A 15,562-nucleotide genomic window follows, 5' to 3' on the forward strand; every position below is an offset into this window, starting at 1 on the left:
TGAGTTTGCTGTTGGTAACATCATCAGTTGGTCCCACTGTATAGAATTTAAATACTGTCTCAGACCATCATAGTTGCCTTTACAAAAGCAATAACCCTTCCCTTTACCCCTGATGGTAGTTACCTCTTTGAGTAAATCCCACTTCAGCACACTGTGATCACTGCCACCTAGTGGTTCCTGTATCTGCAGATTCTTAATGCATGAAGAATCGCTACTGATAATCAAATCAAGAGTATTGCTCCCTCTAGTTGCCTCCCGAACATGCTGATTTAGAAAACAATCATCCAATAAATCCACAAAAGCCTTGCTAGTGTGTGAGTGACGAACCCACAAATTCCAGTCAATATCTGGGAAATTAAAATCCCCCATTATAAGACTCTCTGATTTACTGGCCCACTCTATTTCCTTGTACAGTTTCTTATTATACTCAACAGAGTCATTAGGCCTATAGCACACTCCTACTCTCAATTTTGATCTCCCAATGCTTATGTCACACCAAACTGACTCGACACTGCACTGTCCAGAGATGTCGACTGGCTTCACTTCCTTGGATTTTACGTATTTCTTAACTAATAGCATAACCCCTCCTCCCTTCCTACCCTGTCTATCCTTTCTGTAAACATTGTAGTCCCAAAAATTCCAGTTCTGCATTACTTATATCTGTGTGACACCTCATCTCTGATATCCCAACAATATCCGCCTTTGATGCTTTGAGCAATACCTCAAATTCATCAAATTTATTTACCAAACTTCTAGCACTGGTGTACACGCAAGTATACCTGCACCTGTTCTTTTTCTTAGCTACCCTAACACAACCCATGTGTTTACTTGTACCCCAATGACTCCCAGCAGTCTCTGAAATATCCTGCATCTTATTTTCCAAGCTGCTGCTCATTCCAATAGAAGCAGTACAAGAATCACTTTCACCTCTGCCAGTGGCTACTGTTAATCTATTAGTCCTTGTATCCCCCCAAGGTAGCAATTTTCCGACCCACCTAACACTGCCTATATAGCATCAGCAAACATTCTTGCACTCTTTCTATTTAAGTGTATCCCATCCCTGTAGAAGCAGTCTCTCCTGTTAACAAGTACAGACCAGGCTGAAAAAAATTCTACCCCTTGAGCTTTGCATAATCTTTCCAGGGCCGAATTGATCAACAGGGCTCTCATCATATACTCCCTCCTATCGTGTCTGGGCAGAATTGCAGACACTTTCAAATTCAACACTAATTCACGGCTTTTTTTCAACAGTGACCTGTACTTGTTAAGTAATTCCGCCGGTCTCCTACTCTTAATATCATTAGATGTGGGATAACAAGCTAATTGGTCTATAATTTCCAATTTCTGATTTATCTCCTTTCTTATGCAGCAAAACTACGATTGCATTATTCCACTGCTTAGGCATCACACCTTTTCGAATGCACTTTGTGAAGAGCTTTGCCAGTTTTTGTGTTATGTCTCTTCCTCCCAATTTTAACAACTCTACAGTAACTTCATCTTCCCCTGGGGCTTTCTGATTCTTCAATGCATGTTCTACCTGATCAGGAAGAATATTGGGTATGTCGTATGTGTTGCTACTTTGCAATCCATCTTCCTCACTGATGGCATCATTCCCTCGCTCCTTGTATAATTCTCTATAGTAGTCTTCTGCTATTTGAATTATGTCCTCTCTGCTGTTTATAAGTACACCATTGCTATTCTTCAGTTTCAGTATCATTTGTCTTTCTGTATTACTGCTCATGGCTGCTGAGTTAAATCCTTTGTTTTCCCTTAACGCTTGTTCTACTTTTCTTGTGTTAAATCTTCTTATGCCCTCTCTGAGTCTCTTTCTAATGGCTTTGCATAACTCAGTATACTCAATTTTCTCCATGTCAGTGTTTTTCTTGGTCTTCATTTGTCGTCTTCGGTTCATCATGACAAGTGTTTCTTGACATTTTTTCTTCTTTGGATTTCTTTTTCCCTATAGGTTTCTTGGGCTTTATCACTTTCAGAAAGTTGTAATATTCCTTGTCGATATCTTGGTCCTGAGCAGTCTGCAGAAGCTCAAAACTTGTTCTTAAGTTCCAGTACATACTGCTTTTTCTCCTCTTCTCTTATCTCAAAGACCTTTGTATTATTTACTCGAGTCAGTTTTTTCCTTTCCTTTCCTACAGCTATATCAAGTGTACATCTTACCATTCTGTGATCACTTCTAACATTTACCTTATTCAGGACGGTAACATCATTCACAATATATCTTCTGTTAGTGAGGATGAAGTCGATTTCATTAGTTGTTAATCCATTTGGACTCTTCCATGTCCACTTTCTGTTCACCCTTTTCTTGAAAAAAGTGTTCATTACTGACAGTCCTTGAGATTCTGCAAATTCCACAAGTCTTTCACCTCTTTCATTTCTTTCACCAATTCCAAAATTTCCTATAGTTCCCCTTTCTGCGCTGTTTTGTCTTTTTCCAACCTTAGCATTGAAGTCCTCCATAATAATAGTGTAGTGGGTTTTCTGCTCATCTAGAAGACTCTCAATTCGGTGTACATTTCTTCAACCTCTTCATCATCATGGCTCGATGTTGGTGCATAAATCATTATAATCTTTAGCTTGTACCTCTTAGAAATCTTGAGTATTAGTCTTGACACCCTTGGTGATGTACTTTTGAATTCCAAAATGTTGTTTTTAAAATCTTTATGGACCAGAAACCCAACTCCACCATCACTCCTTTCACTGTTTCCATTGGTGTACAGCAGATATCCACTTGATAAACTTATAAGTGATTAATTTCTTCTTCTTGTTTCAGCCAAACCGATGATATTCCAATTCACATTTTCTAATTCCTTTTCCAGCTCTAATATCCTGTCTTCACCGATGAGTGATCTTACATTATAACAGGCCAAGTTCAGTTTCCGTGCATGGCAGCCTGGTCATACCCAGAGATTCTTAGCACCCTCTGCTTCCACTCTGATCCTCTCGCTGCTGTAAGAGGTATTGTATCATAGTATAATAAATGCCATCGGGAGCTGGTGAGCTATTAGGCAATTTTGTAATGGTTGTAAGTAATTCCTCTTTTAGAAATGGTAGATTATAGAAATGAGATATCTTGGTAGAGAAATTCAACTTATTCCGTTCAGCTTGCTCTTTATATTTTTGAATGTCAGTGCTGTAGCTTGTAACTGCTGATATGGAAGCGAAAGAGTCAGCCAAAATTTATATAAGATACTATACATGCCTACATAAACATCATTGCTGATCAGGTACACCCTTTCATGGCAACTGTCTTCCCCTCTACCAGTGCCATCTTGCAGCAGAATAATGCAGCATGCCACACCGCCCGGACTGTTCGAGACTGGTTTATGGAACATGGGAAGACTTCCAGGTATTGCCCTGGCCTCCAAATTCCCCAGACATCAATCCCATTGAGCATCTCTGGTTTGTGTTGGAACAGCAACTCCAATCTGCGGCGTCCCAACCATGGTTGTTGTTATTTGGTTTTTTAGGAACATTAGCAACTAAGGCCATATTGCTCCGGGATATGTGGTGGTCATTCTCTGACCTTTCCGCGTCCCAACCATGGACCATATAGGAGTTAAAGGATCTGCTGGTACCAGATACCACAATACATATTTAGAAATCTTGCAGCGTCCATGCCTCACTGGGTACAAGCTGTTTTGGCTGCATGTGGAGAACCAATGTCATATTAGGTAGGTGGTCATAATGTTTTGGCTCATCGGTGTATAAGGTATTTGAAAAACAGTTTTAATTTTTCATTTTTTTTATTTTTTAAAATTGTTTCAGAATAATTTGAACAGGAAAAGTACCATAAGCTTTACAGCAAAAAAGAGGGCTGAAATTGCAAAACAGCATGCAAAATATAAAAACACTGCTTTAGTTGAATGTCAGTTCAAGAAATTTTTTGGACGGAAACTACCCACAATAAAGACCATAAAGAAAATTATGAAGAAGTATGATGACATGTGAACAATGCAAAATCTACCAAAACCTGGTAGACCATGTATCTCAAAAGCATCTGCCAATCTGAAACTTATAACAGAGAATTTTGAAAGAATTCTAAACAAATCTCAAAGAAAGTGAATTTTGAAAGAAAGAAACTTAAATACAAGATTCATCATCCCATGTTGCTACAAAGTTTGAATGCGGGCAACCCAGATATATTGGGTTGCCCGCATTCATTATACTGGAATTTGCAAAATCAGTTTTTGGCTGTGAGTGTTAGTGACTCAGATATTACTGAAGTTTTGTCATGGACTGATGAACCCACATTTAAACTAGATGAACTACTAATTGCCATATTACTCTCTTAACAAGCCCTCCACATTTATATTTAACAAGGATTTAAATGCTGTCTTGACAGTCTGGGTGGAATTTTGGACAGGTTTTCTTGAACCTTTTTACCCTTGAGAGAACTGTGACAAGAAAAGCTATTTGATATTGTCAAAAGACAAAATTATTCCATTAATGCAGTCCAAAATCAAATTTCAGCATTGCTTTTTTTTATGCAGAATGGAGCTCCAGCAAACTATGCAAAAATTGTCTGCAAATTCCTAGAAGAAAAGTTCCCAGGTAAGTGGATATGACGGCAGGACCCCACTGAATAGCTACTGAATGCTCTCAGGATCTAACCTGTGATTACCCTGTAACCTTTAAATTTCAGATTTAACCTGTGTAATCATAGCTTAAATCCTTTAAGAATTCCCAAAAAAATAATCACAGGGCGATTACTTTTTTGTGGGGATTCTTAAAGGAAAAAAATATTTAGTAATTACACATGTCCCTGCTGGAGTTTAAGCAGTAATAGTAGGAGAAACTGAAAACATGTCTGAGGAATTGTGCCTTGCTTTTGTTAAGTTTACATATGCCTTCTCTATTGTACTGTCATTAATTATTATATATTTAAAATAGTGTGGTTATTTAGGTCAAATGACCTAAATAACTTTACTTGCTTATGGATCAGCCTATATCAGTGGTCTCAAACTGGCGGCCTGCGGGCCATGTCCGGCCCCTGTAGCAATTTTACACGGCCCGCGAATACATTTAAATTATGTATTTGTTGTAAATACGGTGCTAATATTCAGTCTCATTTGTTAAAAAAAATTCTGGCCCGTCAGCTGCTTTCAGATTGGGCATTTGCCCCGCATGCAATGTGAGTTTGAGAACACTGGCCTATAATATACTGTCACTTCAAGATAATGCCAGGAAAGAGCAAAAAAAAAAAGAAAAAAAAAACCAACATTAATTGAACCTGAAATTGCATAAAGTAAGTTTTGGTAGTCAACTGATGCAACATGTTGTCAATACATTCCAAATAGACTGTTTGTTGGGGGGCATAAAAGGAAAAGTACAGCCATTGCCTTTCTAATTCTGTGCAGTAAATATCGTATATATTTAACCAAGATTATTATAAAATTTCTCAGAAAATTTGATTTGTTACTAAACATTCTGTTTTATCCTTTTATCAAACAATTCAACTTATACAGTCAAAATCAAGCAACGTATAGGCACAATATGGCCTTAGCAGTCCTTGTGCCATTAAACAACAAACCAACAACAGCATGTGTCTAACTCTACATTTATATGACGGAACAAACTTCCATCTGTTGTAGTGGAGGTCAGCAACTTAAATTAGTTCAAGGCAGAACTAGACATTGGAGTGAATGGATGGGTGAAATGGGAAGGGGTTTTAATTTTAATTTTTTTTGGCTGATGCTATATAAGCTTGTTTTATGATAAATTATGAATACTCAATAAATAATATTTATAAATGATATGGGGATTTGCAGTAATCTGATAAGCTGAATAATGATTGGCAATAATAAATTGGATAAGATTAAAAAATGGTAGTCGAAGGCTGAGGTGACATAGGTTGACCCCACCGGTGTTCGCCAACTGGGTCATTGGTCCTTTGTGGAGGGAGACAAGTGGTTGTGGGGCAAGGATTGTTGTATTTCAATAGTTAACACAAGTACTATATCAGAGCCATTTATAATAGTTTCCTGATAATTTCAATGAGTCTGGCTTGACCTACTGAAGAAAAACTAAGCAGAAACAAACAACAATAAGGGTCGATTTTTATAACATGTTTTTAACAGTATGAACCAGGGTTCACAGCCTCTTATTTCTAGTTCTATGAAAATACATAACAGATGTTACTAAACATCGCACAGCAAAAAGTGCTATGAGTAAATTATTCCTAAGTTCGTAAATTTTGCTAAATAACATTTCCATCTTGTTTGCCCCACTGTACTAGGCAAATATTATATTAGCATTAGCACATGATGCAAGAAAGCAAGCTTATATAGCATCAGCCAAAAAAAAAAAAAAAGAAAGAAAACCATCACACAGACCCTTCTCATTTCACCCATCCACATGCTCCAAATGTTTGTCCAGTTCTGCCTTGCATATGTGGATTACTCAAAGCCAAACATATGACAATTATTACTCAACAAATTAAACGGAATACTGCGAACAAGCAGGAGTGTGCAGTGCTTGCTGGACGTTCGAACGATGGTTAAAAATTAATAAGCAAGTTCAGATGGCATAATTTTATTTCTTTCATACCAAATGCCTCGCCACTAACATTACCACATTTAATTCGAGGGCACTGTGTTCAATCCACACCCCAAATATTATTTGAACAACTTCCGATATAAGGACAGCAGGCTATTCCACTATAGTAATAACACCCCGCCTCTTGAAAAGTTAAATACCCACTTCCCTCCCTCCTACATCAGTGCGTTTACTAATTTATTCGTTCGTAAATTTTGCTAAATAACATTTTAACCTTGTTTGCCCCACTGTACTAGGCAAATATTATATATGTGGATTACTCAAAGTTAAACATATAACAATTATTATACAACAAATTAAACGGACAATTGAGAACAAGCAGGAGTGTGCAGTGCTTGATGGACATTCGAACGATGGTTAAAATTTAATAAGCAAGTTCAGATGGAATAATTTTATTCCTTTCACACCAAATGGAATGATAATATTTCACTAAATTAAAGTTAAGCAAAAAATTAAATAAAAGCAATACCTGTAAGGGCATCAAACAGTAGTTGCGCCATTTTGATATACAGATGACCCGGATGAAGAGCACCATATATTTTTTCTTTTTTTTTCTTTTTAACTTTGGATAGATGGCGCCACCTCATTCAGTGTACAGTACATACTACGCGCAGAGTCAATGTTAGCTGTTTGCGTTTCAAAAGTGTAACAAGTAGCTGCAACGTACGGTAGAAAAGGGCGCCACATGGCCCCAAAGTGCACCTAGATCAGGGGAATCGAGAGGCTGAATACTCCTTCAGGAGTTCATAAATAGCGAAAAAATAAAATAAAATAAAATAAAAAAACAATATAATAATTCACGACATTTTAAAACATAGATTTAATATTTTTAATTTCGGTTGTTAGCACTTTTGCTGAACCAGTTAGGCAGAACACAAGGTAGGTATAAACTCCTTTTTCCGTTTCGAAAACTATATATTGGATCGAAAAGTGTTTTATTTATTTATTTTGCATTGTAATCAGTTCACAAAATTTTTTTTTTTTTGTAACAACCCCAAACATGCAGGTACCAAGCACGAATTGCTATATTATTATTATTATTATTATTATTATTATTATTAGTTATATGGTGCAAGGAAGCCTGAGGCTTATGTTGCACCAGCCAAAAAAAAAAAAAATATCCTGTGTGTGTGAGAGAGAGAGAGAGAGAGAGAGAGAGTCAGAAGTAGAATGGAATCACCAAGAAAGAGAAGAATGATGATATCCAGCTCAGGACTCTGGGTGTGCCAAGTCCATACTCACCAGATGTAAACCCCTGGGGTTATGGGCTGAGAAGGCACAAATTTACATGAATTTCCGTAGACAGCAGTTTTCAATAAACACATATGAAGAAGGTTGCTCCAGAAAACAGAAATAGAAGGGATAAATGAGGAAGAGGTTATATTTTGAATTTGGATTTGATTAGTGTTGTTGCAAAGTGCTGCAACCGAACAAGTGCTGCAACCAGATGTTGACTGGTTGCAGCACTTGTTCGAAATGATTTGAAAGATAGTAAGAAAATAGAAGTTTCCATGAAAGTATTGATAGATGCTTTCAGTTATTATTATTATTATTATTATTATTATTATTATTATTATTATTATTAATAGTCATATGGTGCAAGGAAGCCTGAAACTTATGCTGCACCAGGAAAAAAAAAAAGTTCTGGAGTTACCCTGAGAGAGAGAGAGAGAGAGAGAGAGAGAGAGAGAGAGAGAGGCAAAAGTAGAAAGGAATCACCAAGAAAGAGAAGAATGATGATATCCAGCCCAGCTTGGGACCCTGGGTGTGCCAAGTCCATACTCACCACATGTGAACCCCAGTTCCCATGGAAGTATACACGAGACAGAGAGTGGAGAAACTTTGTAAGAAATAGGTCATTAATTAACTCGATTATCCTCTTTTGAATGGAGTTAAGAATCTTTAGAGGAGTTTTGCGGTCGTCACCACATATATATGGAGCCAGTATTCCAGAGTAGGGCTGATTTGAAATTTGTACAGAATCAATAGCTGTTTAATGTAAAAGTATGCCGAGAGTGAAAAAGAAACCTCAGGTTTTGATGCAGACGAACAATGTTTGTAATATGCTTATGCAAAAAGAGATTAGAAGCTGGCATAATCTCCAATAGAGATATGTGATCTTGTCTATGAATCTGAGTGTCTTAAAGATGAGATAGGAGCATTAGACAGGACGGAGTTTTAAAAGGATTGAGGTTAACTTGGCTTCCTTTGCCTCATTGGAGAATTACATGGGGATCGGTATTTAAGGAACTGATGACAGATTTTCGAGAAGTTGAAACTGTTTATGCAGGACAAAGTTTCTCAAACTGGAAGGTGGAATGCGATGCGCTACCGCAGAATTTTATGCATAGTTGATCAGCTATGGCTGATCAACTATGCATAAAATTCTCAGTCAGTGGAAGAAGTTCATTAATATGCACGAAAAAAAAAGAGTGGGGGTGACAAGTGAACTGTGCAGAAATCCGTCACTTTGGAAAGAGTAGAATTAAGTGTAATGGAATGATAAGTGCAGGTGAGGGATTTTTTGCCCTTTCTAAGAGCTGGCTAGATATGTACAAGTTTCCATGCAGAAGGTTTAAGTAAATGTAAAAAGTCCAAACAAAACAGGATATGAGCTCGGGAGCACAGGGTTTGAAAACAAGTGCAGAAACGCCGTCGTATCCACATCTCCTTATGTATCAAGTTTGTTCAAAGTTTTTCTAACATCCTTCTGTCGGAAAACAAATGGGAGACATTGAGTGGAGTGTGTTCGGTATACTAGATGTGATCTGCCAAAGTCGTAAATGAGCTGAATCTTTAGCTAAGCATGAAAAAAAAATTTAGTTTTAATGGATAAAGGTAGAAGTATATATAGAAAGCAGTTATGGTCAATAGATTTGATAAGGGAACAGAAGGTTCCACACGAATTCGAAAAAGAATTAAGTTTTCTACACTTAGCCTGTTTAAAATCGAGTCTGGAATGGATCGATTAATAATTTTTTAAACTACGTAAAATACGAGGAGCACAGTCAGCAGAAAATGAAGCTGAGGAATTGAATACAATCAATTAAGATATGCCACTTCTTATCTTGAAGAGTTTTAGCATATTTGTTGGAAACCAAGGTTAGATAAAAAACGAGATTTTATGCCGGAATGTGGAATTCATGAAATAAGAATTTCATCCTTACAAGGATAATTTCACTGATATTAGCGAAATTATTCTTTAGAGATGAACCCTTATTTCATAATATTATTATTATTATCATTAGCTAAATGGTGCAAGGAAGCCGGAGGCTTTTGCTGCACTAGCCAAAAGAAGAAAAAAAATATGAGAGAGAGAGAGAAGTAGAAGGGAATCACCAGGAAAGAGAAGAATGATGATATCAAGATCAGGACCCTGGGTGTGCCAAGCCCATACTCACCAGATGTGAGATATGAAATAACATTCGGAGCAGAAAATTTAAGAGTAATCAAAATAAGGAAAGGAGAAGTATATCACACATATCATCCCATTTCAAATTCATCATCTCATTTCAAGTTCTTATTTGGTTTTTTAGGAGCATTAGCAACTAAGGCCATATTGCTCCGGGATATGCGGTGGTCATTCCCTGACCTTTCCGCATCCTCCGTATTTATTGGTGACGGGCTCGAACCCCGGTCTAATCAAGAAGCGTGTGCTATGCACTGCTGCTCCTTCCCACCTGGCTACGGAGGCGCCCGCAAGTTCTTGTAATGCTTAACTCCAGAGAGTTCCCACAAGAGAGAGTTGACGAGGAAAATATCAAGAATGTTTGGTGTGTGATTAAAATTATTTGGTGTTCTAGTAGGCAAGGACGGTCACAAGCAGGGGATAAAGGGGCTATCGCCACCCTTATAATAAAAAATAATTAGATAGTATGAATCAGAGCTGTAATACTCAATACGTTCTACGTTGATAGTAATATTTGTAAAATATTATTATCAATATTATTATTCATATTTTACTCTAATGTACCGGTAAGTTGTCGATTTTTTCGTTTTTTCTGTTTTAATTTCTGGAGGGTATCATACGGAAGTGTTCTATGTACTATATTGAGATAAACTCCTCTTATTATTTTACAAAGATAAAAAATAATGTGGATTTTTTACTGCTACATGATTAAAGTATAGTGATTCCCAGAACATTGCCTTAGAATCCCCGTTAAAAAATCCAGGAAGTGCCTGCGCTGGTTAGCAATGAACTAACTCTGTCAGAACTAACTGTGTTATACACTGAGTGATCACTGAATTATGACTACCCCTATGAAAACTGAATGTGACCCGTTGATCACGTGAGGTACGAGAGTGCGGAGTTACTCTACCTACCCAGCATAGATAAGGTGTCAGTGGTTCAGTAGGTAGTAAAATTCCAAGCGTGGTGGGTAAGAGGAAGGATTTATTAAGTTTATTATAATATTAATACTACTCTTATACCACTTGAAATGAATAATATAGTTTATTAGGTTGTTCCCCTAAATTACTATACATTAAGGACACGTTTCGGGTATCTTATTCTAACTACTGTATAGTGTATAGTGTGTTCGTTTCTAACGGCACTAGGGGTTTCCCCCATCTGAAACAGTACACTGTTGAGGCCAGAGACTTAAAAGCGTGTGGGCTTTGGGAGGTATAGTGTTGTGTATCGTTGTTCATCTGGCCATTTAGCCGTTGGACCCCAATGGGACCCACCGTTGCCACACTAAGCCCTGTGGAGGCAGACTAGGTACACAGTAGTTCTATATTTTACTCTGGCAGACCCTGCCATCTAGTTTCCCGAGATTTCAGTGGCTAGGACCTAAAAAAAAAAAAAAAATAAATAAATAAAATAAAATAAAAAAATCATGGGGTAAACGCTAGAATAAAAAAAAAAAAATTTTCGAGAACTCGATTTATTTTGGGTGTAGTCAGATTTTGCAGTGTGGGGCGTACGTTGGCGTACAATTAGAGTAAGGGGAGGGAGACTGAAGACGAGTGTGAAAGGCAGAAGTATGAGGACGATAGAGAAGGCAAACCCAGGTAGTCAGTGAGGCAGGCTCATGCCTCACCTCTCTTCCCTCCCGAGATGGGTCGGGAGGATACAGAGCATCTGGCTCCTTCCGCTCCTGCGTGAGGATAGGGAATAAAAGATGAACAGAGTTAGAGTACCCCATTCAGATCGCCATATACATTTGGCAGCGAAGCTCCTGGTGGTCCTGTCCATTCCCAGCAAAGATCAGACCGGAGCGGGATCGTTCATGGGATGGTTCCCCGTCCGTTTTCGTTTTCCATTCTTTAGAGTCAAAATGTCCAGGTTCGCTCGCTTGACGGCGTTTGTTGGGTATTTCTTGGGAAATTTTCCATCCATGTGGTATTTGCGTCACGGTTGTTTATAATCATTTCTCTTTGATTCGACTTTAGATCCACTTCATGGTTTTGTGCCTTGATCATCGGAGGCCATTGGGTTCCAGGTGTTCCAGGTTTGTTCCTTTTCTTATTGTGTCAGTGGTTGGTTGCGGTTCACTGCAATAAGAGCCCTCTGTCTCGTGAACAGGGCCAGTGCATAGTTGGAGAAAACTGATATTCCTCCCTGTTGTTTGTTATTTTGGTTTTTAGGAGCATTAGCAACTAAGGCCATATTGCTCCGGGATATGCGGTGGTCATTCCCTGATCTCTCCGCATCCTCCGTATTTGGTCACAGGCTCGAACCCCGGTCTAATCAAGAAGAGTGTGTTACGCACTGCTGCTCCTGCCCACCTGGCTACGGAGGCGCCTTATTCCTCCCTGGTGTCCAAGATGTGGTGCTCTTGGCCATATGGTAGATACTGTATTTTGGTGACGAATGCACTGCGGAGGTCATCATAGAGCTGGAAATCATCCATGAGGTGCTGCCAGCTGTACAGTACTGCGCAGGTACAGGTCGAGTCTTCCTGTATTCCGAGTAGCTATAGCTTTGCATTCAAAGCTCCATGTTCTGTCAGAAGGTATGTTACTTGTAGGCTCGGGGGAGAGCCAGGGTGGGGAGTTTGGAAAAACCCGGAAAATGTTCGGCAGAAATGTTCTGGTGATTTTCGCTTTTTTGCGGGGTGGCCCATCTATCCTGCCACACCTGGGGCAGGTGAGCATGCAGATTTTTCTTCTCCATATTCTTCCTATCGGTGATGTCGATAGTGAATCCCAAACATGTCTGTGGTGGTGCGTGAGACCCCTTTGTCCAGGTGGTGTGTGAGGCCCCATTGAATGATCTCTAAGTCTGAAGTACGCCAGCAAGGATTTGCAGGGCATGCATGCTCACTGTGCTGCAAGCTCGAGTAATGGTCAGAAGGATTGACCAGTGAACCGAGTCAATGATTCGTTTATTGACAACAGTTGTGGCTTTGTGATACCACGTGCCAGATGCATACGTGACTATTGGGGTGAAGATGGTTTTATAGAACAGATGTAGCATCCGTCTCTCTAGGCCCCAGTCTCTGCGAGTGACTCTGGCAACAAATGCGTGGACCATCTGGCTTTTGGGCGCAAGTATTTCAGGTGGTCTTGAAACTATAGGTTCGGATCTAGGATCACGCCTAGGTACTTTAACTGCTTTGAGAATTTGATTGTTTTCTGGTCAATCTTGATTTCTGGAGGCCGTCGGATGTTGAGGCACCCCTTGAGCAGGATAGAGTTCGTCTTTGCAGGGGATATTCTAAGTTCATTTTGCTTTGCCCATTCCTGAAGGGTGGCCAGAGCCTGGTTTACCATGGTCTCCAGTTGTGCCTTTTAGTCCGCTTGCACTGTTAGTATGATGTCGTCATCAAAGGCTTGTGATTTTACCTCATCAAGGTCTATGTCTAGGAAGGAGTCCATTACTATGTTCCACAGTAGTGGTCCAAAGACAGAACCCTGTGGACAGCCGCGAAATCTATTCTTGGAGAGGGTCTCATAAGGAGCAACAATCCTGATGGATCCCAGTGAAATCCATGGCAATCACGAGGAATACTTCTTGGTGCATCTTTTTACTTGTTCTTCTTGGTGCATTAAGGCGTCCAGGGCTGAGCGACCCCACCTGAAACCAAATTGATTGGGTGAGGCCAGGCCGGCCCTGTCATAATAATGCTGTATTCGTCCATAGAGGAGGCGTTCGAGTAGTTTGCTTGCAACTGTGAGGAGTGCGATAGGTTTGTATGAGTCTGGGAGGTGTTTTTGTCGGATTTTTGAGAATTAGTTTGACGTTTGCTTTTTTCCATGAGGTCTGGAAGGTGCCATAGTGAAGACAGATTGAAAAGGTTGAGAAACAGGTTCGGGGCGCACTCTGTCTTTTTGATGATTTTGGGTTCCAAAAGGTCCGATCCATGGGCATTTATTTCCCCTGATGAGGATGGCAGCACTATTGAGCTTCTCCACAGTGAAGTGAGATTCTGTCGTTGCTGTTTGATAGTTTTCAATTTCTAAGCAGACTTGGATCTGCTCCGTTGTTGCCGGTTGTATAGCTGGGTGGAAGACTATGTCCAGGACATTGAAGATGGTCTGCTGCCAGGGTGTGAACATGCCTCATTGGGGTAATACATACGGTGGCGGCAATGACTTCCCCTCGGGGAAGTTTATTCATGGTCAATTTGTAGCCGATTCCTCAGGGGTTCTTGTTTCCCGTAGTGGAGACCCAGGCGCTCCGTGTTTATAGCTTCTATTTGGGTTGTGTAAGTGTTCCTTGCTTCTTTGCAGTGTTGTCAGAGTACTTCGACCTCCGCTGCCGGCCTGCTGAAAGGCCTTTCTTCCGGTTTTTGCTTCTTTCCGGAGTTGCTGCAGTTCTAAGTTCCACCACGGCACAGCCCCAGGGGTTGGATTTTTCTTTTTAATAGCGATGTCGCTCATGTGCGTTATGATCTATGTTATCTTTCTTTGGAGGTTATCTGGATCTTCGAGGAGCTCAAGCTCCCTCTGTCTCTGTTGCACGGTTTTTAAGGCAGTTTGGAAGAGTTCCCAATTTGCTTTGGAAATGCCATAACTGTGAGTGGTTTGTCTAGCTTCAGGTATCCTGTCAGTGATCTGTTGAGCTGGAACGTAATGGCGCTTGTGTTCGTATAATATGAATTGTCTTTTCTTCATTTTATTTACAAATATGTAAACGTTTTCGTCCCTTTTCTTTGCCCCTAGGCAGTGATATATCATAATTAAACTTTGCGATATAGTCTTGGGCACTATTATGGTTGACTCACATCTGGTGAGTATGGGTTGGCCCACCCAGGGTCCTGAGCTGGACATCATCATTCTTCTATGTCTTGGTGATTCTCTTCTAGTTTTCTCTCTCTCTCTTTTCCTAGCACAATAATAATAATAATAATAATAATAATAATAATAATAATAATAATAATAATGGGAGCGATGGCCCAGTGGTTACAACACTGTACTACCAGCCTGATGGACCGGGTTCGAGTACCGCCTTGGCGGAAGCGAACGCGGCCCCCATCACGCTGGTAGACCGGTATAATAATAATAGTAATAAATGAGAATATCAATGATAATAAATAAATAAATTAAATAAATTAATAAAAAATTTAATAAAATAAACATCATGAAAGTTGCTCCAAGGGACCTACCTACCCCAAGGTCGGAGTGGCAGCTAAGGCAGATTGTGGTGCCACCTGGCGTCACTCGTGAGAACTACCATTGGACATAAGTCGAAGCTAAACAGGTCCACTCCAATAATGGATGATGTCGCAGAGAAATATTGATTATACTGCATCGAGTGTGGCGCAGGATAAAGTCACTCGCGTTCAGGCGTTAAGCAGAGGGGTCGGTTCGAAAAATCAGAGACGGTCTCCGGAGGAAGACAGTGGAGCGAGTGGTGCATCCCGCAGTCTGGCTACCACAAGAGAAGGGCAAGACCATCCAGCCCCACCAACTGGAAGTGTGCAACTGCGCTAGTAACCACCCAGGAAGGGAGGAAACACCAACGCATGAAGTGGAGCAATGAAATGAATACGTACATCACGCAAGCATACTACGAAATAACGAAGCTAGGGACCGATAGGAC

General features: G+C 39.8%; 1 protein-coding gene across 1 annotated transcript in view; it reads right to left on the reverse strand.

The window, feature by feature from the left end:
* The window catches only part of LOC150079085 (uncharacterized), a 49,813-nt gene extending 42,733 nt beyond the window's left edge, over positions 1–7,080 (reverse strand). Inside the window, exon 1 of the mRNA XM_090382945.1 lies at positions 7,043–7,080. Within this exon, the coding sequence (XP_090239071.1) occupies positions 7,043–7,073 (31 nt within the window). The 5' untranslated portion in view covers positions 7,074–7,080. The remainder of the gene's footprint in view (positions 1–7,042) is intronic.
* Positions 7,081–15,562: the final 8,482 nt, after the last annotated feature.

This window comes from Mastigoproctus giganteus, chromosome 10 (genome assembly GCF_048544385.1).
Source record: "Mastigoproctus giganteus isolate SK-2022 chromosome 10, ASM4854438v1, whole genome shotgun sequence".
Taxonomy (NCBI): Eukaryota; Metazoa; Arthropoda; class Arachnida; order Uropygi; family Thelyphonidae; genus Mastigoproctus; species Mastigoproctus giganteus.